This window comes from Antennarius striatus, chromosome 12 (genome assembly GCF_040054535.1).
Source record: "Antennarius striatus isolate MH-2024 chromosome 12, ASM4005453v1, whole genome shotgun sequence".
NCBI classification, from domain to species: domain Eukaryota; kingdom Metazoa; phylum Chordata; class Actinopteri; order Lophiiformes; family Antennariidae; genus Antennarius; species Antennarius striatus.
The window spans coordinates 15,150,513-15,172,687 of record NC_090787.1 but is presented as its reverse complement, the minus strand read 5'-3'; the positions used below and the strand labels follow the sequence as shown (position 1 = coordinate 15,172,687).

The 22,175-nt window shown below is 39.8% G+C and overlaps 1 protein-coding gene across 1 annotated transcript; it reads right to left on the bottom strand.

Moving 5' to 3' along the window:
• Positions 1-1,742: 1,742 nt before the first annotated feature.
• On the bottom strand, positions 1,743-13,403 carry glra2 (glycine receptor, alpha 2). The gene is given in 10 exon segments (XM_068329171.1): positions 1,743-4,249; positions 4,960-5,109; positions 6,603-6,817; positions 6,918-7,055; positions 7,161-7,243; positions 8,462-8,685; positions 9,986-10,091; positions 10,093-10,168; positions 12,261-12,382; positions 12,954-13,403. Coding segments are annotated over 10 exon segments (1,482 nt in total). The 5' UTR covers positions 13,040-13,403; the 3' UTR covers positions 1,743-3,967.
• Between the last annotated feature and the right edge of the window lie 8,772 nt (positions 13,404-22,175).

Sequence of the window (22,175 nt, the reverse complement as noted above, 5' to 3'; positions counted from 1 at the left end):
CTGCCCCCATCACCCGGATCCAGATAAGCTGTTGAAAACGAGACAAGATGAGACGGACACCTGCAGAACTACCTGCATCTGAGAAAACCCATTATCCAAGGATTTGAGTGTGCGTTCTGACACGATGCTGTCTATATTGACAAATCCCTCCTCGCTCCAAACAATACAACAACGGACACCCAGCACATGGATCTGTGGGCTTCCTCTTGGCATTTAAAGGGTATTCAAATTCTCACAAAAAGTCCACACGCCCACATGGGATACAACAGAACAGAATAAGCACATCTCTCTGTGAGGGGGATCATGAAACAGGCAGTTTTCACGAGTTAAACAGGCTATCCTTTCCAGGCTTTAGGGCAATATCAACTATGCAACAGATACAAAAACCCATCCATTAGAGCAAGAATAATACCTTTAACAATTTTCTGAGCTGTGATGCTTAAAACTTCACAGATGAAACCAAAAAACTTAATGACAAATGACCCTCAAACCACTCAGCCTTAAAACTGGGGGTGATGGAGACAGAGAGATGATCACTGAGGCCTGAATGGCTTCATTAGTCAGTATTTAAATGTCAAAGTAAAACTCAGAGACATATATTTCCATATGATTAAGAGGTGATGGATACACACATTGTTAAACTGTCTGTATAACTACTGACATAATGAACCAATGGACTATTCACTGTTCAGTGACTGACCACAAATCGTCACAAATCATCTACTGTATGTCAGTGCCTCTAATCGCATACACACACACAGACACACACCCACAGACGCACATCCACACACTGACATACACACACACTACCTGTTTTCTAGTTTTTCAAAGCTGTAAGCACAATCCTCTGCAGAAAAGCAGACTTTGCGTTAGTGCAGTGCTCATGTTCAGGGATAAGAGACACTTCTGGCAAAGTCATGCAACAGTGTTAATTTCCCGCTTTTCTCTCACACTAGTCCACTCAATTGCTGTGCAGTTGCTATGGTAACCATCCTTTCTTGCTTTTCTCTCCCAGACCTCACAAAACAGCCTCACTAAACCCTAATGAATGATGGAAAGTTGTTTCCCCCTTAAACCCAATTATAAGCTGCAAATAATTTTCTTTTCATATGCTGTCACAATAAACTGATTTCATAGAGGCCTCCTGCATCCTTGCATATTTATTGTGCTGTAATAAAGGACAGGGATGCAGGGCAGTATTGTTGAAATGGATGCTGCTTCCAGGTCAGGATCAGTGTTATTGATTTGTTTATAGTCCCCATATGTTAAGTGCTCACAGAAAGCAGTAGCTTCATTGTGAAGACAAATTATGGTGGTGATTTACTTTATTTAGAGAGCTCGTGATTTGGTCGTTTTAGTGTTTTTAATAATGATGGGGTTGTGTTGTTCGTGGCTTTAGTCGGAGCTCACATCCTGCAACAACAGGTGGAAATACTGATTCTCTGTGTGTGAGCTCAGGGAATCTATTACCATGCATGAAGGGAACCTAATGTCAGATCATATCCAGGTTACCCCTGGATACCCAGTGACCATGATCTGTGTCATTACTCCTGTCTGTGGACTGGATGACAAGAAAACATACTTTTCTTTGATCCGACCTCCAACCAAGCAGGAAAATATACTTTTGTTTGTACTGTGTTCATCTCTGTTATTTTCTTTATCTTCATATCCTGCATGTGAACAAAGTGAATCAACAGCAATCTCACAAGACAGTTGATTAAACATGACAGGCAAAGTGGATATAATGTAAATATGGTGCACAGTCAATTTTATTGATGTACAGATCAGTAAATAATCTTATTCAGCGACAGAATTCAAGAAAGGAGTTCTTCACCACAGGATATCAAGGGTGCAATGATGATTAGCTGCTCTGTACCATGTCTGTTCCTCACATCTTCAAAACAAATGCTGCCATTCATCAAATAAACATGGTGAGTGAAAGGAAACAATCCACATCACAGGTTAAGGAAGTATAAAGAACGTTCTTTTATATAAACATAACATTTCCTCCATGACTATAAATATTTCATTAGAATAAATCTACAAATTCTCAAACCCTTAGACCATATCTGAGATACCTGGAGTGTAATGGACATAGAAAATGACAACAATGAGTAATGAAATGCATGTTTTTACAATCTGTAGACAATAAGTTTGCTCACATTTGGTTTACACTTTGATATCAACAGAATAGAAAACATAAAACATGGCATTTCAATAAAACCACATTAATATAAAAAAGTTTTAATATATAGCACATTAAATTAAGAGATAAGGAGACAACAATTACATCTGGATGTTGGCCTCTGGTAAATACACGTAATGATGAACTGTGTTTGACCTCTAAACAACAAGATGTTTGAGAACTGGAAAGCACTCAAGAGTAGAAACCTCTGTACAGGCAGATTACTGTACTGATTAATTATTTATTGATGTTCTGACTGCTCTTCAGCCTATCTGCAGCACGCCATCTTTTCTGAACAATTATGTAATGGAGCTGACAATTAAAGAATCTGGCCCCCTCTCCTGGAGGGAAAGCTGGAGGTGCAGTTCATCTACACAAATCTAACTGATGGACAACTTGAGCAGGAACAATTATGGAACTGTAATGACCGCTTACCAATTTTGTTGGATGGTTCTGTTAATTACTTTTTGAGTTATTCTATTCAGACAAAAAAAAAAATCCTGTCATAAATGTTATCACTGCCACAATGACATCGTCACACCTCTGGAAACAAGACGGTTTTAACAAAAGTTTTATTTTGCATAATGGAAAGTCTAGATCACACCTTTTACTGCTACATCAAATTAATATAAATGATTGTTTTATCTACACAGCTACATACTGATGGCAGTATCATTCTACCTTTTTGAGATGCATTACTGTGAGCAAATACATCTTGCCCCTCATCAAATAGGCTACAAACATTAATCTCCCTGTTTTGGATTAAGATTCAGTTTTGGATCCAAGGACAGGTGTGACCAGTGATGGATCGTAATGACACCATCATGCGTCTTTATTTCCATTAGCCTATTGTTATTTTTTTTACGATATTGGCAAATACAAAAAGAAAAAAGGAAGACCATACAATGCATGGATGTGAAAAAGAAAGGGAAAAAGTGATCCAGGATCTGCATCTGCACCCTGATCAGCCTCAAAATGTTATCAACTGTTTATGGTCCAAAGCCCACAGAACACACACACACACACACACACACACACACACACACACACACACACACACACACACACACAAAAAGATATTCTTCAGAAACACAAACAGACAAACAAGCAAATATGGGCGATCACATAACCTCCTCTGACTCAGGAAGTAACAAGAGAAGCAGAGCACTGATCTTATCAGATGTGTGAAATCTAAGGCCCCTGGTATTTTACGAATATCCAGTATCCAGTTTCACATCTGAATTTACTTTATTCATTCCTGAAACGTGTGCTGCTGCCTGGTATCTGAAGGAAGCATCTGGGTGTGCTTTCTGCCTTTGTATTTCATATGCTCATTGTATAAACAGAGATAATGCCATGAGAATAGCACAATAAAAAAAAAAAAAGCAGGACCTTTCTTTGATAAGAAATAACCTTGCAATCAGTACAGTCTTTGAGGGTCTGATGAAACTACTCTACAGCTATGAATCCAGAGTATGTCTTTGTTCCGTGTTTGACGTCAAAGCAGGATTCATTCACAAACAATTTGGTCCATCTTTTCTCCAGCATGTTGCTCAGATTCAGTTCGAAACATGTCTCCACAATTGTTAGTAGATATTATGCATAAGTACAACAAAAAAGCCTCTGTCACAGGAGCTGAATATACCACATGAGGCATGAACGTGATGTGCTATCCCTGAAAGAACCCCGCATGGTTCACGTCAGTGCCTCGCATCTCCTCTCACCGTGCTTTTCTCAGTCTGAGAAATGAAAATGAATCGTATTCGTTGAGGGTACGCGTCTTCAATCTTTGTGGATGTCCTCGTGCCTGATGATCTTATAGGTGACCCAGTAGAAGACGTTGAAGATAAGGAACGCCAGGGGGAAAGCGGCCCTGGAGATAGTGTCTATCCTCTTGGCTCTGTCCACAAACTTCTTCCTCATGGCGTCTATGTCTCTGGAGACAGACGGTTGGGAGTTTGGAGCTGGAGTAGCGTTCTTAACAGCTGAGCCATCATTCTTTGGCAGACACTGACTCATATTGTAGCCAGCAAAATTGAAGCGGCCTTCACGCATTTCATCATCCTGAAAAACACACATGGAAATGAGTTCATTTACATTTAAAAGTCTTCTGCTTTAATATTATAGTTTACTTGTGAAAAGCTACCGGTTTAGTGAAAAATAATCATCGACATGTTTAAATTTTAAAAATAAAAGAATCACCCAGACAACATGATGCATTTCAATATCAACTGTGTTTTGACAAACCTCTATAGACACGCTGGCAGTTCTGTTACAGGTCTGCTAAAGATAGTGCTCCTAACTAAACAATAATGCCAGCATGATGCTAACGTGATAACTCGCCATCATTGTTTAACATGCGGACATTTGCATCTATGGAATATTTCACTTCTTGATGTTTGTTGGTTTTATAATGCTTGAGTCAAGTACAGTCTTCTGAGTGTTACACAGGTTTTAAAGCCCTTTCAGGCTATTTTGTGACTGCGTGCTACGCAGATAAACTTGACTTGACTTTATTTGAGGTGTGCATGAATGTTTAATGACTGTCCATTTAATAGATATGAAACATTCACAAAAAAGATAAACACAAAGGTCGACCTTGTGGTAGCCAGAGAATGTCCAACGTTATTAGGATACATATAGTAGTACATCCGTCTTTGCAGAGCTGGCAATCCATCCAATAATTGTCAAAATATTTCCAGGTAAAAAATAATGATCGAACAAACTGAAGTTTGATAACAAACAATGACTTTGTGGAGATTTTTAAAGCCTACCTTTTGAGTCCTCCTTTGTCTTCGCCTCAGGCGAAGGAACTCTTTCTGTTGCCTGGAGACAAAATTAACCCCAGCATATTCCAGCAATGCAGCAAATACAAAGAGGAGACACACAGCCATCCAGATATCAATGGCTTTCACGTAAGAAACCTGAGAAGGAAACCAGATTCCTTCATTAGATCTTCAAGGTGATAGCAGTAGCGACCCAAAATCAGTTTGTGCTATGACATGGAGTATTGGTGGTATTTTATTACGGAGTCCTGTATCTGTTAGATCTACCTGTTGATTGGCCTTTCTCCCTTCATCTCCTCATTATATCATTAACTGTGATTCATAAATGACAGTGATTACAGGTAATGTTCCCTCATGAATATCACATCTGCTTGTAACGTCAGTAATTGCACAGCCATAAATGTAAGCAGAAATCCTGGCTGTCGTATTAGTGTGTTCCTTTAGAGCTGATTTTGATGTTTCCTTTGAGAAAGGGGGGGGGTGAAGCTGACAGCCTGTTCTGCTCATAAATGTGCCTAACTTCATGACAGCTGATTAGCATGAGGGAAAAAAACAACTCTGAGGGCGCTTAAGGCGTAGTGAGTTATTGTTTTCTTGATTTGAAGCTCTCAAGAGCTCCTCTTTAAATATTTATCAGTATTCTTGTCTTTTATGGAACATTCCCTGACGTGGATGTAGCCCCATGGTGTCGATTGATGTATGGAGTGATTGATCCTCAAGATGTGACTCTCAGTTTTTCTAGCACCCTTCATCCCATGGGCAGGGGAATTTACGCCGTGATTGGAAAAATGTTCCTGTGGACCACCGCTGCTGTTATTAACCTGCTTTAGATGACAACGTCTTCACGGCTCCAACAGGGGGGTCATTGTGTTGCACCAATCAGGTTAACAGAAGTGCAACAACTACGGCTTAAAATTGTGACTCTTTTTGTATTATCTGAAACAAACAAATATTAATTTAACTTCCTGCTTTATCTTCTTTATCATGTTGTTAATTTTCCATATTTGCCCAGTTTACAGATATTTTCTTTGTCTGAAACAACTGCAAAATATTTCCTTGATATACTTCAGTCTTTTAATTATTCATCACTGCATAATAGCTTATAATGCAAAAGGATAGGAGATTATTTTAATGTTTCATTACATGTTTATGCTCAGTAAAGTTCTGAAAACATAACTACCATAATGCAATACCATTATTATAACAAACTTATGACATATTAAAATAATTATGAAACACATTTTTCTGGTCCCTGGGTGGTGTGGGTAATATCGGGACTCTCTATTCTTTTTTAATGAACAAAAATAAAATATCTCTAATAATAAAACTGCATTACCATAAAAGTTATGCTAACAAGAATTCATGCATAATTCATTAATTTTTAAATAGCCGAGTATCCATAATAGCCAATAGTCACATTCCGTTTGTTATTCTAAAGCCTCAGATGAGTGTGCATACACTCACTTCCTCACTAAAGCACTGAATACAGCCGTTAACCGATGCCTTTATATTTTTCTCTTTCCAATATGTTCCCTCTGCATGAGTTTTCAATCGTTCACCTTTTATTTTCCATAAATATGTATTCCTCATGTATTACACATGCAGCTGCTGAAATGATGAGAGAGGTTTACCTTCGGAAGAGATGCCCTGGAGCCCGAGCTTTGGGTTGTCATGGTGAGCACAGTGGTGATGCCCAGTGCCACTCTGGCAGGAGCAGCATCCATATTGATCCAAAAAGATACCCAAGAGAGGATGACGATGAGGAGGGATGGGATGTACATCTGGATCAGGTAGTATCCCATCTGACGCTCCAGGTGAAATTTGACTTCTATGCAGGTGAATTTACCTGTTCAAGCGAAAAAAAAAATGCATATGAGATCCAGTCACCAAGATTGGGAGCAATATACATGGAATTTGATTCGTAAGTGTGTTTTTTGTCCTCTGACCAGTATTGTAGTGTTTCGTGCAGTAGCCCAGCTCCTTCTCTTCCCTCATTATGAACTGCGGCAGCGTGAGGCCATCCGACACCTGCACCGCGCCGTTCTTCAGCCACTCGAAGATCAAGTCATTCATGGTGTAGCCAACTGGGGGATAACAAAACAGAAGAGGGGTCATAGTTCAGATGTACAGCCGATGCCAGAAAAGAGCAGCGATGAATTCTGAGGGGAAAAAAATAATCCGGTGCTTACAGCTTTCCAGCTGCATCGTACATGTTTGGACATCCATGGGAAAGTTCTTCAGATCCATTGGGCAGGACAGGATGAGAGTCAACCTGAGGAGTACAGGCAGAAAGAAAGAGATGAATGTCAAAATATTTTGCTTGAAAAATTAAATCCAGTTGGTTCTTTTTGGAGATATCTGTGTGCTTCTCTCTCCTGTGACAGAGTATCATGTATCCTTCAGTGGATTCCTATCACACTTTCATTACTGCAGCCTATTGTCTCTCTGATGCTTTGTGCTCTGCAGCCCTCTCACTGTCATTTTCTCAGGAATGGAGAGAGTGGCTAACCACCTCTCATCTCTCCTGTTGACCCGATGCACCTCCACACCTGAGCACTGCTCAGCCTGCAGCTGCTCCCCAAATGGACTCAGAATCAATCTGCTTTTGATTGCATCACCTCAGAGAAAATCAAATGCTTTGTGGGATTGAAGTTGTATTGAAATGGAATGAAACATGTTTCTATATCTTTTACTTGGTTCTTCTCAAATTCTGGGCTGGTAGACCTTTGAAATGTCATTTATTCCAACTGTGTTGTGCATCTCAGAGATGTTACCTAAAACAAAATCTCCAAGATGAGAAACCATGAAAAATACGTCCTGATTTTAATCCCAATCTCAGATTGTCAGCAAAAAACCCCTGAGATCAACTCGTCCTCTTGCAACCAGCGTTACTTTATTAGAAACCCACATGGCACATGGGGATGTTCTGTAGTTCAGTGAATTATACCATTTCAAAGGAGTGATAATAATGAGAAAAATCTATTTAAAACTGTCTTGTGTTGCAGCAGTCTTTGATGTTTAAGAGGAAATGTAAGAAAAGAAATCCACAGACTTGTCCTGAGGTGATCTATTTAGAGCGTTTTTCATTCAGTCCCACCTCAGCAACAAACTGACGATGGCAAACAGGCTGCTATAATTGTTTTCAGAATTTTCCATTATTTTCTCTTTTAATCACGAATCACCAACAGTAACAAATGACCATCAAAGCACCCAGACCCCACGGTGATGTCTTACATAATATCTGGTTTTGGGTGACAGTCCACAGCACACAGATTTTTAGGTTTTGTATCACAAGAGATGAGAAAAACTGGAATATATTCACTTTTGTTAAGCTAAAACTAGCTGATTGATTTTTTTGTATTTATTGTCTTTTCGAACTGATCTTCAGAATAGCTCCAATCACCGTTGGCTTTTCACCTCAGCTGTATTGTAAACTTCTGCCTTCATAGTCGGGTCACTTTTTAATTGGTTGTTCACAACAATCGGTCACCTGATGCTGTAGAGGACGGTCCCGTCCTTGAAAATACGCAGCAGCTTGTTATCTGTGGTGACGTCGTGGAAGTTGGCTCCTTTCTCATTGGCGAAGAAGAGATCGGGCTTCCATATGGAGTCCAACATGGACGGGTCGAGGTCGAGTGAGGAGTCTGGGTACTTACTGTACGCCAGCCGTGGGTCATTCCACTTCTGCCGCAGGAAGATGTTCACCCTGTAATCCTGCAGAGATGACAAGCAGCTTTGAATTTGTGGTGTGGTGATCAGGGTTAGGAGAAAGGGGTTTTTACTAAAAATAATGGATTCAATATTTGACAGTTGGTTATGCCTTTGTGATTATTCTACTGTACAAAACAAGAAATATTAACTAAACAAATATATTCTGTACATATTTCCACAAAGTAGTGCAAAATATGGTGCAATATGATTCCCATTTTGTCTGTTTGCCAGTCAATAAATGCAGATTAAATATTATAATGCAATACAATGTTCTGATCGTTCAGCACAATCAATACTTTACCTTTGTTTTTTCCAAGCACATTTCAGTTATTTGACATTAAATATAATAAGGAATAAAATAAAATAATAACAATAAGATTAATAATAACAAAAAAAACATTCAGTTTGACAAAATAAATGATGTTTGATGAATGAAAAAGAAAATTTATTGCACATTTAACAACATGTACAACACCCAGCAATGCTATCATCTGGGAACATGAATAGCACTCTTAAATGAGTCAGATGACCGGTTTGATGATTATCAATTATTAGATGTTGTATTGACGAATCACTGACCTTACGACAACTTGTCAGAGTGATAATAGAGAGTAAAGATGGATTTATAAGATGACAGTGCAGTCAGCACTACACCAGAGTGCTGCGTTGCTCAGGATAATTGATATGTCATGATGATGAGAAACCCTTACGTTGTTTGACATTTCCTCAGCATATTGGCGGTTCCAAAATATTTACATGTGTGTCTAAAACTGTGTAATTTTTCTGCCAATCTTTTGAGCTCCAACTCATGCACAGATTAACATCCTCCATTCATAATCTAAATCGTTATTAACACTCATTATGAATCCTTTGATTGGGATGCATTAATACGCAGCCTTGAATTTAAAAAAAATAAAATTGTACCCACAAGGCAGTTGGATGCCTTCACACATCACAAACTGTAAATCAGCTTGTTTGAAGGCCTCAGCCTTGCCCACAGTTACCGCTGCACTTTACGTGACTTGCTCTCAGGGATTTACTGCATGAATTATTCAATCTGAAATAACATGTGTATAAAGGCAGGAATCAATATTAACGTGGATAGTTTAATAGAACAAATGAAGAACATCTGCATTCTTCATGGACCCGCCAATACTCTTTGATGGCAAAAATAAGGTATTTCTATGAATACGAAGGCACAGTAATGAGAAATGTTTCTTTTAAAGGTAGATAAGGTAGGCATGAGAAAAAAATGATGATGATTCAGCCTTAACTCCTCAGGAAGGGTCAACGCTCGACTCACCATTGTAGTTTCTGCTATTGAACCAAAGCTGTTGATAAATATGTTGCAGGTAACATTAACTGGTGGACCTGTAGGTTGAGGGACAGATAACACATCAGCTAAAGGAGGAACTCACCATGGTTGTCTCTGTGACAGAGCCGAAACTGTTGATAAAAATATTGCATGTAACGTTTACGGGGTGACCTGTGAAATGGAATGACAACGACATGACAGGAAAAAGCCTTAAACCATATCATCAAGGACGGCTGGGTTTGGAGAGATTCAGGAAATTTAAATTTGTTGCTTCACATGTTGCTGTCTCACTCTGTATGTCAACATGCATGAATACTGACGAGCACCGCTTCTCATTTTTAACATTTCGTGGGAGCGCCAGGATTGGGTGGTGACGTGCTGCATTCAACAAAAGATCAGGTAAAACAGAACTCTTGTTTGACTTTGGAAGTGAATGGAAATGTTTTTAAAATGCAAGTTTAAGCTAAATATACATCAGTAACGTCAAACTTTGCCAGTTTATTATAATATCGTGCAAGATCTCATATAAAGCGTTTCTATGTGGTTCAATGGAAGCAGTTTTTCTAGTCCTTAAAAATTCGCAAACACGGTAATTTAAAGATGCAACAATCTTCTGGAGAATCAGTCAATGAAGAGAAAATTGATCGACAATTCTGATGAAAGACTCTAAAAAATGTAAATATTTTTTTAAACATTTATTAAGTTAAGAGCATTTTGAGATATTAGTCATAAAATCTATATGAAAATGTCAAATTAGGCTTCTTTACACATTTTTTTTTATTGTTGATTGTATGTATTAATAAATTAAACCGTTAGCTGACAAAGTAAACCACACATTATTTGATCATGAAAATACACATAAAATTTTTACATCCAAACTCCAATCAGAACATTTTGCTCTCCAGCTGTGAGAGTAGTAGTCGAGCCCACATGCTCTAATGAGGAGTGTCATTTGTACTCCAGAGTGGTTCCAAGTCAAATCTCTTTGCAAGGCTCTGCAGGTTTTACCATTTAAAGTCACAGCAAATCTTTTTCCTCCGTCTCCGACTTAAAAGTGACGCTGTAAACCGTTCCCAGTGCCCTTCCCCTGTGCTCTCCTCATCAATATTGCACGACACTAGGTATTAATATTAGCCTCGGTTTGTCATCAGGTAGCTGCAGTTAACTGCACAGGCAGAAAAAAAATAAAAAAATAAAGTGGCACGTCTTCACAACAAACTCAGCACAGAAATCTAGGTCAGCCTTCAGAAACACACAGTTCAACGCTCTCTTCAAAGTATGACTCGCAGGTTTGCAACCAAAATCTTCTGTTTACATCACAGCAGATTCATGCAAAAGTGTTTGTTTTCTGCCTGCTAGGTAGTAAAGGAAGGCAGGAGAGTATATCTGCTTTAAAAAAGGGATGAAATATAATTGAACCAGCAACATTTAATATCCTCATGCCTTCATTCTCAGCCTCTGTTTATGAGCTAAAAGCAGCTGCCTTCACCGCATCCCCAAAGATGCCAACTGGTATTAAACAGGCTGTCCTCCTCCCATCTGAGGCCCTTCTCAACTCGTCTGTCTTTCTACTGGATGGAGAAGAAAGGATGACTCCTGTCCATCAATGCTTCAATGATTGAAATGCCCAAACCCCGACCACCCTCACCCCCCCCCCCACCCTGACCCAGACTGGTTGGCCCAAGCCTCGCTGGGCCGGTCTCTTCCTCACTCCGTTTGGTTTCAGTAACAGATGCTGTGTCTATCCTCGGCATCACACAACAACAACAACAGAGGAAGTAGGCAGCCTGAAGCTTTGCCATGGGGGCTCCATCCATCACTGGGCCTGTCATGGTGACATCCTCTGTTAAACCACTGTGGCTCGATTTTGTTTCTTTTCCACATTATTATTTAATGGAGTTGTGGATTCTAACTGGCATCATCTGACCACAATAAAATCAAGTGATTTTAACTGTGAGGAATCAGTTAATGAATCCATCCAAACCTCACAACCATGTTACTGTCAGGTGATGTGATGGATGGTTGTTATCAAAGGGATGGAAGCAGGGAGAATTGGCATCAGATAAGAGTCCGTGGCTCTCCAGATAGGTAGTTATCTCATGCTGATGTGTTTTCAGTTACAATGCAAGTGTTTGGAGGTGCGCAACGCAGACAAAGCCCTGTATGTGCATTAAATATTGACAAATCTATGTGTTTTTGGGGTTCCAGGTGAGACAGTGAAGTGAAATGAGTGAAGATCACTAAAATACAGTGATAAACAAACCTTTAAAATTGGGTCTTATTCGTGCATCATACCCGGACGTGCGACCCATGAGGGAGTCCAGGAAGTCTGATGGAGACATGCTGGAGGATGGTCTGGAATCGTGCTCCTTGGCATCCGCAACTCTGGAAGAAGAAAAAAAAAAAAAAACTTTATCAGACAGAAGTCGTGGCTGAAAAGCAGGAGTTGAACCTTATCTGTCGCCTAGCAGCTCTCTGGGAGTGATGGCAAGCAAATGAACCTGGAAAAATGCGTTATAGATTACGCACGGATCAGACGAATCTCGTGTGATTTTTTGCGTCGTGCGGAGCCTCCCTTATTAAAACAGGAATACCTATATTTCTGTCACATCATGGGAAGATTAGGGTATTCCGAATTTTAGGTATTGCAGTAATATTGTCATGATGACAAAAGAAAGAAAGAAAGAAAGAAAGAAAGGGGAAAAAACACTCCCGCTTGCAAATATATCAGTTTTTACAAATATTTTTGTGGAGTAAATTGTACGTCTAATTTTAAACTTTCCACGTTTTAATTATATAATCACTTCAGCAAATTATCAGTTTAGTCAATGTAGAGAAGAAGACACCAAACAGTATATATATTCTCTTTCATTAATTAATCTTCTAATTACCTACATAGAATATATAATTTTCAGTATTTATGAATGTGAAATCATCTAAGAATGTGTCTGCCTACCTGAAGTTGTTTGTCTCCATGAAATACGTAAATAAAGCTGCCAGAAGCTTCACGAAGGAGCGATTCATTCCTGGTGGGTTTCCCATGTGCTCACTTTTTCATTTCTCCCATATGTTTACATTGGTCAAACACATAATCCAAATAGGCGCGCCGCTTCCCTCCTGACCAAACCGTGTCGGTGTTGATGTTCTCGTGTCAAACAAAAATCCTGGAGACATTCCTCAATCCTCAACGCGGCCACAGATCATACTTTCATCAAACTCTCACTCTCAACAACAGATTTCTCGGAGCGAAGGTGTGGAGACACGTTACAGACGCCGACGAGGTTAAAACTCCGACGCGCAGTGAGGTTTCGCGTAATCTCTGAGAAATCACGGCTCCCTCCGCGCTCCCCGACGACAAACCCGCCGTGTTGTTACTTTTCAAGTGACATCCTTCGCAGGTGGAAGACTGTTTGTTCCCTGTTGAGGAATGGGAGTGGAACGCCTTTTCTAATTTCAGCACTTAAAAAAAAGGACAAGCTCCCAGGTTCCGTGACGCGCAAGCGCAAGGCTTAAAAAAGTGGCGTACGTGAGTGGGCTTTTAATAAATCCAACAAATGAGGAGGGTAATTATGAGAAACACATCCAAACACCTTCTCTGCTTTCCCGTTACATAACGATGGGTGTCAGTTTTTCAAATGAAACTGCTTTTTTTTTTTTTATCTGACGAGAACGCGCGCAGTTTCCACATGAACCTATAGGAGCGGTTCACATTTTCCAAAGCTTTAAATCAATCAAATAAATTTAGGATACAATGACAGGAACCTCAAGTTAATACCTTTAATTAAGAAGAAAAAAAATAGCAATAACAATGCATCATAATAACACACCGTTAACTAAAATAAAGAAGAAAAAAAAAAGCATTTATCGTGTGCGTGTATGACTTGTGTCATCCATTGACTGTTTTCCTCTGACATCACCACTAACTGTATTTCCACGCACACGCAACGCGCGTTTTTTTTTTTTTTTTTGTGTGTGTGTGTGATCTTTGCTTGTTTTGGACCAGCCCACATCGTCCAAGACATGAAAAAGTATAAACAAAGGATGCACCAGCGAGAAGCCGCTGAGAGAGTATTTGGTACCCCGGTTGCCCTGGAAACAGATTTCCGAGGCACATTATTGGAAATACTGAAAGGTTGGCCTCCCAGAGCGAGACGGGCAGAAAGCTGACTGACAGACACAGATGGAGGCAGCAGGAAATATAGTAGAGCCCTGGATGGGGAGCAGAGGTTTAGTAGGCCCCCATCACTATTCAATACATATGTATATAAGCTCTATTGATACAGGGGCTGCATGGGGGGCTGCCCCTGTCAGTGGGCTGTGAGCCGTCATGGACCAAAGGCATGGATGACTCATTCCACATGAGCACACACACACACACACACACACACACGCACGCACGCACGCACACACACACACACACACACACACACACACACACACACACACACACACACACACACACACACACACACGCACACACACAACATACAAACACAGTATGTGCTGTGGAGGACACACGTGAAATTAGTTTAAAAAGTATTCCTTGCACATCAGACACAGTGCTGTGAGATCACCTCCCCACACACACACACACACACACACACACACACACACACACACACACACACACACACACACACACACACCTCCCTCAGTGCCGTGACAAGCCCCCGGCCACGTTACACCTCAGTCTTACACTTGCTTTTCTGACCAGTTTCCAAATCTTCCTGGCCTGACTCAGCCTCAGGACCAGTCATCCTGGTTCTCCTTCCGTTTTAACGCTTAAGCCCAAAGTGTCACTTTGTGTTTCACAGTTAGAATTGTACGAGTTTCTCCAGACCGGGGATTTAAGCAGAATTGTGTTATCAGAGGTCTTGAGCATGGTTCTTTTGTACAACATGTTGGGCTGCATAAATACTAAATACCTTTATGAATTTTTTAGCAGCAGGCACATGTACCGAATACCCATAATGAATTTATTATTAACAACGAGAAACAATCTTAAAGTTGTCTTGAAATCATCCAGATTCACATGGATGACTGATTGAAGTGCGTTTGATCCAAGGCAGAAATATCGACCAAATGATCCCGTATTTTAATAAATACATCTCCTGCACTGGTACCAAATATCCTCCTTGCACTCAAGCCATTTATTATCCATCTCTGAGACAGCTGCTGTTGGCTTCTGTGTAATGAACGACCTACCAAGGGCTTCACTCGGCCGTTAGATTCCACACAGACAAGACTTTGGGTCAGGTGGGTCGTTTAATTAAAGAAGGACATGTCAGATCTGCACATCATGAAGGGCTGAGACAGATGTAGTCTCTCTCTCTGTCTTGTTACCTCTCTCTCTTTCTACCTCTCTCTTGTTACCTCTTTCTCCCACTCTCTCTGTGAAAGGAGAGAGTAAAGCAGAACAGTCTTCTTGACAAGATCTGTCTGCCTTCCTCGTCCAACAGTTTCCACACAGCTATTCAAATTATTGGCTCAACACAAGCAGAGGCTTTATTTGAACGCTGCCCACACACAACAGAGACGTGCCATTAATATGACGGTTATTCCGTGGGTGTTAATGTCACCTGTGGGGGTTTTTTTTTCTTCTTTACCTTGTCAAAAAAGGATACAGCTCAATTAACGACTTGTATAAAATCAATGAAATTAAAACATCACACCCCGATCGGTTCAGTCCTTTTCTAGTATCTATGGTTGTGATCAGACATTTTTTTTAAGAACAGTTGAACGACGCTCCTCTCAGTGTGGGCGGGGTTGTTTTGATCGATCCTCCTCAATAACTGAGGAGTTGTGGAGCGACTGGGGGAGCTCACCTGGAAATGACATGCGGGTTTACCACCCCGGTGCTTATGTGCACTGGAGTGGAGACAATTGAGGGCTGCAGAGTTATCTATAGCCCCATCGATCCCTTGTATCTTTATCTCACTTAATGACATTTTCGCTCTATAATTCAACTCATGGAGCAGATCTGGAGCCTAGCAGGGACAAAGAGAGGTAACTCATGGTGTGAGATACTTTGATGAGACAATGCAACATGCAGCGGGAGGAGTGTGAGGAATTTAATGAGGGGGATTGTTGAAGACAAAGAAGGATTCCTGCATTATTTGGTGCCACAGCACAACACACATACTTATGATATTTCTGTCATAACACACTGAAGCTATTTTAAGGGCCTGCGTGGCATGCAAGAAAATGTACATCTTACACATATCCTGTGTGTGTGTGTGTGTACACATATCCTTTCTAGGTGCGGTATGTGAACCGTGGGTGGATGAGCAGCATAAACGCCCTGAGGATGCTGCTCCTCAGGTGATCCTCCTCAGGCCATGTGAAGAGAGTCGGGCTGGTCTTCACCTCCAGGCTCCTGTCAATCACAGCCTGACTGCCACAGAGCCTTTCTCCATCATCGAGCACTGAAAACCCGCTGATCCCCAGTCTAGACCTCTTGCATGCACTCCAGTCATTTTGTCTCTGCACACATTTGAATAAATTTGCTTTTGCCAGCATCGTATTAAACACTTAAGACTGCGTGCAGTTTGTTAAGCAATTCCTCTTCAAGCGAACGGCGAATCCATCATGCTTTGCCTCAGATCTCCATGTCAGGATGTCTCCCCTGAGTTCCACTGTGTGTGCAGTCACCCAAAGCCTCCACAGCACACATACTGTCCCTGCCTGCTCACAGTTTTTAGCTCTCACAGGCTCGTCTTACTGAACGCCGCAGCCGCAGATGTGCAATTGTCAAAACGATGCACGAATAAGATTGAAGATTGAATGCAATTACAATTACTGAAATTGTTTACATCAAATTTTATTCCTTTCAGTGCAACTTGGATGCATGTTCTGGGACCAGTTACCAACAGGAGAAGGGGGGCACGAGTGCTCTTACCCCTGGCTTTCTTTGATATTTATGGCGGAAACTAATCTCTTATTATCCAGGGGCTCATGCTGAAAATGGATGTGTGTTGATATGTCAGTCTAATAACGGAATTTTAAAACCGTGTTTGAAAAAAATTCTTTAGGAGATGCAGTCAGACATGAGCGGTTGCATCATCTGTCGGTGGAGGAGCAGGAACATGTGCAGGTACACAGATTACGGCTCATAGTTAGGATACAAGACATGATGTGCTTGCACAAACATGGCTTCAAAAAAAAATGACTAGCATGCAGTCTGTCAGATGGAAGAACATGTTAAAGTTGACTGACTGTCACACACGAAATGAATCCAGTTCTATAGCAGGGAGCAGCGTTGTGCTAAAGGAAGGTTATTATTTAAACTTAAATACCTCTTTGGTAAAACATCACATGTTTGCTTTGTGTGCTGAGTTGAATCCTTAAATAAAGGATGAGTGACAGCCCACAGAAACATGCTCTCATTATCAAGCATCTTCTTCACTGGTCACTCACCAGATCTCTCCTCATCCCCATCATGCTGTTTTGAAGGTGTCACACAGCATCCATGGCTGTGTTTTATTCACAGCTGTGCCAGAGTTGGAACGACTTTGACATTTTCTCAGAGAATAAAAACTTTATTTCCATTTTTAACCTGCGTTGCTTTTTTTTTTCTTCTTCTTTTTTTTTAGCGCATTTCTTGTTGTCCTTGAGTTAATATATAGCTAAAACATGTTATTCCTTTGTTTTGCTTTTCAACATTTGGCCTGAATACAGAATCATTTTGAATGCTATTTTTATGGATAGAAAATTATTGAATTTGTTTTTACCGCAGAAGTTTTGGAAACAATGTCAATGTCTCAAGGACACTGAGGCGTGAAATTAGAACCCATTTATACATTTCAACCCTTTGCTGTAGAATGTTTGATATAGTTCCTCACATACCTCAATTATAGATAGATGTGATAGATAGATAGATAGATAGATAGATAGATAGATAGATAGATAGATAGATAGATAGATAGATAGATAGATAGATAGATAGATAGATAGATAGATAGATAGATAGATAGATAGATAGATAGATAGATAGATAGATAGATAGATAGATAGATAGATAGATAGATAGATAGGTGGATGACTGACAAATCAATAGGATATCACCCTTCACTGAAACACAACTTTCCCCCAGTGATGTCAAATCCTACTTGATGAATGCAAAGTTATTTCCTCCAAACTGATCGCCATGGGAACGGTGCTGTAACTGTCTCCTCTATCTGAGAGTGTGTTTCCCGCAAAACACATCAGATAGGATTCGCAGAGAGAAGAAAACTACTATGACAATAGAGAATAGCAGTGGCATCTTAAAATTTACCCAAACATTCCAGGTGTGTTCTTTATACTCATAGTGAACATACGTAATTTTAAATGAAAAAGGATAGAAAGGATATATATTTAAATCTTTTTATAGAAACAACAACATTAATTAGACTTTAGTTAGACTTTCACATTTGGACCTCCCACTGAGTATAGATTCCCACAAGGTCAAACACTTTTAAATTTGCCTAAATCTAAATTGTGCTCATTGGATAATATATTCAACACCTTTTCAAAGCAGCTATAAATCCTGCTGCTAAGTGGCTAGAATAAAAATAGAGGAACAGAGGGGATATGATTGACTCTATTCTTAGCGCTTTAATTAATCAGAAGGAAGAAAATGGGCAAAAAATGTGATTATTATAAGTTAATTTTGAAAAATTCCGCTTTCACCTTGTGCACAATGAACCAATGCGTACGTCCTACACGTGTCTCTAGCTTGTTAATGTCAGTCATTGCCAATGTCCATCACATGTTTGCACTGCCTTCATTCATCTGGCACTGTTATCACTTTGGAACCATTTTTAGAACTCTGTGGGGCCGTAAACACAGTTTCCATGGAAACATCAGAGAGACACACATTGATAAGCGGATTGGAGCAGCTGTATTTTTCTGATGATAAATGCAACCTCAAAAACTGAGAGGTTTCTGAGGGAGAGCACAATTAAATGCTGCCAATATATTTGGGAAGAGGGATCCACATGGTAAGAGGACTCTTTGATTTGTCGTTATGACGCACATAACTAATGACTCTCATCTGTTTGTGTGCCAAAAGCACACTGCCTGTGGGTCTGCTGCACTGCCTCAGAGCAGGCACAAATGAGCAACAATTTCCAATTAGATTTTACTTTACAAATGGACATATTGATCTGCTGCAGCTGTTCTCATCAAGCAGGAGAGAAAAACATGAGGCATGCTTTAATTTAGCATCAGTTAATTGTCTCAAGCAGTTAGGCCAAGGGACAAATAATAGCCCAGAAACCCCAGATGACGGATGTCTTTAAAAAAATGATGAATACAACTTATTGAATAAACAATTTTCTTATTTTATCACTTGAAGAGACAGACATGAAAATATATCTTGGAAGCTTGACCCTCAATGTTCATGTATGCATTATTAAGTATTGCAAATGCCTTTAGACCAAAAGTCAAACTTTACAAAATGATTCCAGACTGTATTCCAATTGACTGGAATCACATATTTCATGCTTTAAACTCAGGAACATTTGAGCAGGAGTCTATATTTACAATGTGTCCCAAACCTTCCAGGGTTATGAGCTGACACTGAACTGTTGGGACACGCAGAGACTAATGGTGTCATGTAAGATACTTTGCTTGAGAGCAGCACATCTCCCCTCTATGGTTTTCTCTGTCCTAAGAGGGCAGCACGGCAAAAAAAACAGGAGCACTGACCTAAAAAACACACACTCTAACCCACAAATCAACAATGTTGGCCAGCTTCATCCAATGCACGTTGATGCAGGTGAACCAGATGGTTAAATAACACGTCAACAACCATTAACTACCCAACCCCAGGTAAAGGAGTAAACGTAAACTGTTGTTACAACGATGAAGTAAAACATCAGTTTATAAGACAAGTTACGTCTGAAAAGCTTTAACACACACACACACACAAACACACACACCTCGGATGTTTCTTTCTATATTTGTCATTCTTTGGCTGTGTTGTGTGGATCGATGTGGATGAAGCTCAGTGAGACTGTTTTCTAATGAAACATGAAGCCTCAGGGGACAATAATGACACTACTGGCTTCTGTCTGTAACTCGGCCATGTTCCCCTCTTCTTCCAGGATGAGCGCTGTGAGCAGAAAATCCACCATTATTTAATGATACACCCGTGCAAACATCTTGAAAAGATAGTTTTGGGCTGCCAAGGCAAAAAGAAAATGCACATCACATGTGGCAATTTTCTCTACTAAATTGCCACATCTAAAGCAAACCATTTGGGGCAAAATGGTCCAATGCGCTATATAAAATGATCAGGTATGTGTTCAATAGCTTCAATAAGCCTTTGGTAAAATAACTGTAAATGATAATGAATCTCTGCGTTATGTTCTCAGTATAAAGAAAAAATACCAGTGTCCTTTTATATAAAGGAGCCAGAGGCGGGAATCCCATAAACACTAAAACTGACATCAACAAATGTACATAACAGACCCAAAGAGCGTGTATGAGCACATGAGTGGCTAATTTATTTTGTAGTAATTCAGAATAACTTCTTGTCTGTTCCCCTTTTACATCCAGTAAACGTGACTGATCCAAACGGCTCACCCCGTCTGCTCTTTCCGAGTGAAGAGCAAGAATTGTGGCAGCGCCGGGGACATGTAGATAAAATCCATTTGGCAAATAAGTCATTAATTGAAACAATGCAATGAGAAATTGTTGCTGTATTAATGAGCAACTGCTAATGGCCTCATGAGAATCCTTTTTACTGACATGAATGGAAAACCACATTCAAACATCACCATTCAGAGGTCACAAGCCTCCCAATGAAAAAGCTATAAGAACGGGCATTTATCTCTAATTAACATCGCCATTGTGTTTGCAAATCACACAGCAGGGAAATTATGATCAAGGCTGGCGGAGAGTAATCAACCTGCTAATATACACCACAATTCATTACTAAATACAAACTTGAGGGATGCTACCATTCAATTTGACATAATTGCTTTCAGGAATGCTAATGGTTTTAAAAATGACAAATAGCTATATAATATTTATGGAAAGTTATTCACACATGAAACTATTAAATACAATAATTTGGTAAAACTGTAGACAGTGAAAAAGAAATGGGCTTTATTTTGTGTCTCATATTAAATTGTCTCATATTAGATTGGTAGTCATACAAACTATTTAATGAAAACAAAAACAACTTGAATATAAGTGAATAAATAAAATATATAAATTGAAATTGCATTTGTTGAATAATTTAGGGTAAACTGGGTCTGTGAGAATGTATCCCCTGAGAAACTAGTTCCAAAAAAAACACCAAACTGCATCTTTAACTGGTCGACGCTGAACTAGACAAGACCTGTTCAGTCAGATCTACATTTAAAGAAACTTTTTCAGATGCAAGAACTTGACTGGTAGGTCTAAGTAGCATACTACTGTAAAATACAAAAATCCTCCAGAAGACAAGTGGAACATGGTGGTTGAAATAAAACAGTCTACTTAGAGTTAAAAAGTCATTTCTAAGATCCTTAGACTGCATAAAGTGGCCAACCTTCCAAAAATCTCCCATAAACAAATCAAAGGCTTCTTCAGAAACGGACAGCGGTAGGGCAAAGATCACTGCTCACCCGGTTTGTCTGAATTTGGCCATGATAAACCTGTTTTGGAAGACAGGAACTCTTTTAGATCAGGGCCTCCAGTGTGTCTGCTTTAGTCCCACAATGTCAGAGACTGAGTGTGTGGTCCATAAACGTTTGGTCTCGTTTCCTGCTGCTAACGGTGACACAATTGGCTATCAGGGTAATTGGGGTGAACACATTTTCACACAGGAGATTTGTCTTTATTTTGTGTTAAATTGACTTCGAAAGTTCATACGGGCTACACACAGGAGAGGGCCCAGTTGTGTTGTACACTACTGTATCATGGAGAAAAAAATCATTTTAAATTATGACATTTACAGGTGGAACAGAAAAGAATCTGCAGTAATTTGAAAAATAAGATGTGTTATGCCTCGGGGATTAATAGGTATGTTGACTTCAAATGTAACTGAAGGTATGCAGTCTTATGCTTATGAATCTGCCCTGCTGTTGGCCTGTTTATGCACTTATCAGTTGAATATTTTTGGGATTTTTCAAGGATGGTTATTGCTGGATGTGTTTTAATATATGTTTCAGGGTTGCCAGATATTTGATTTGAATATTTGTCATAC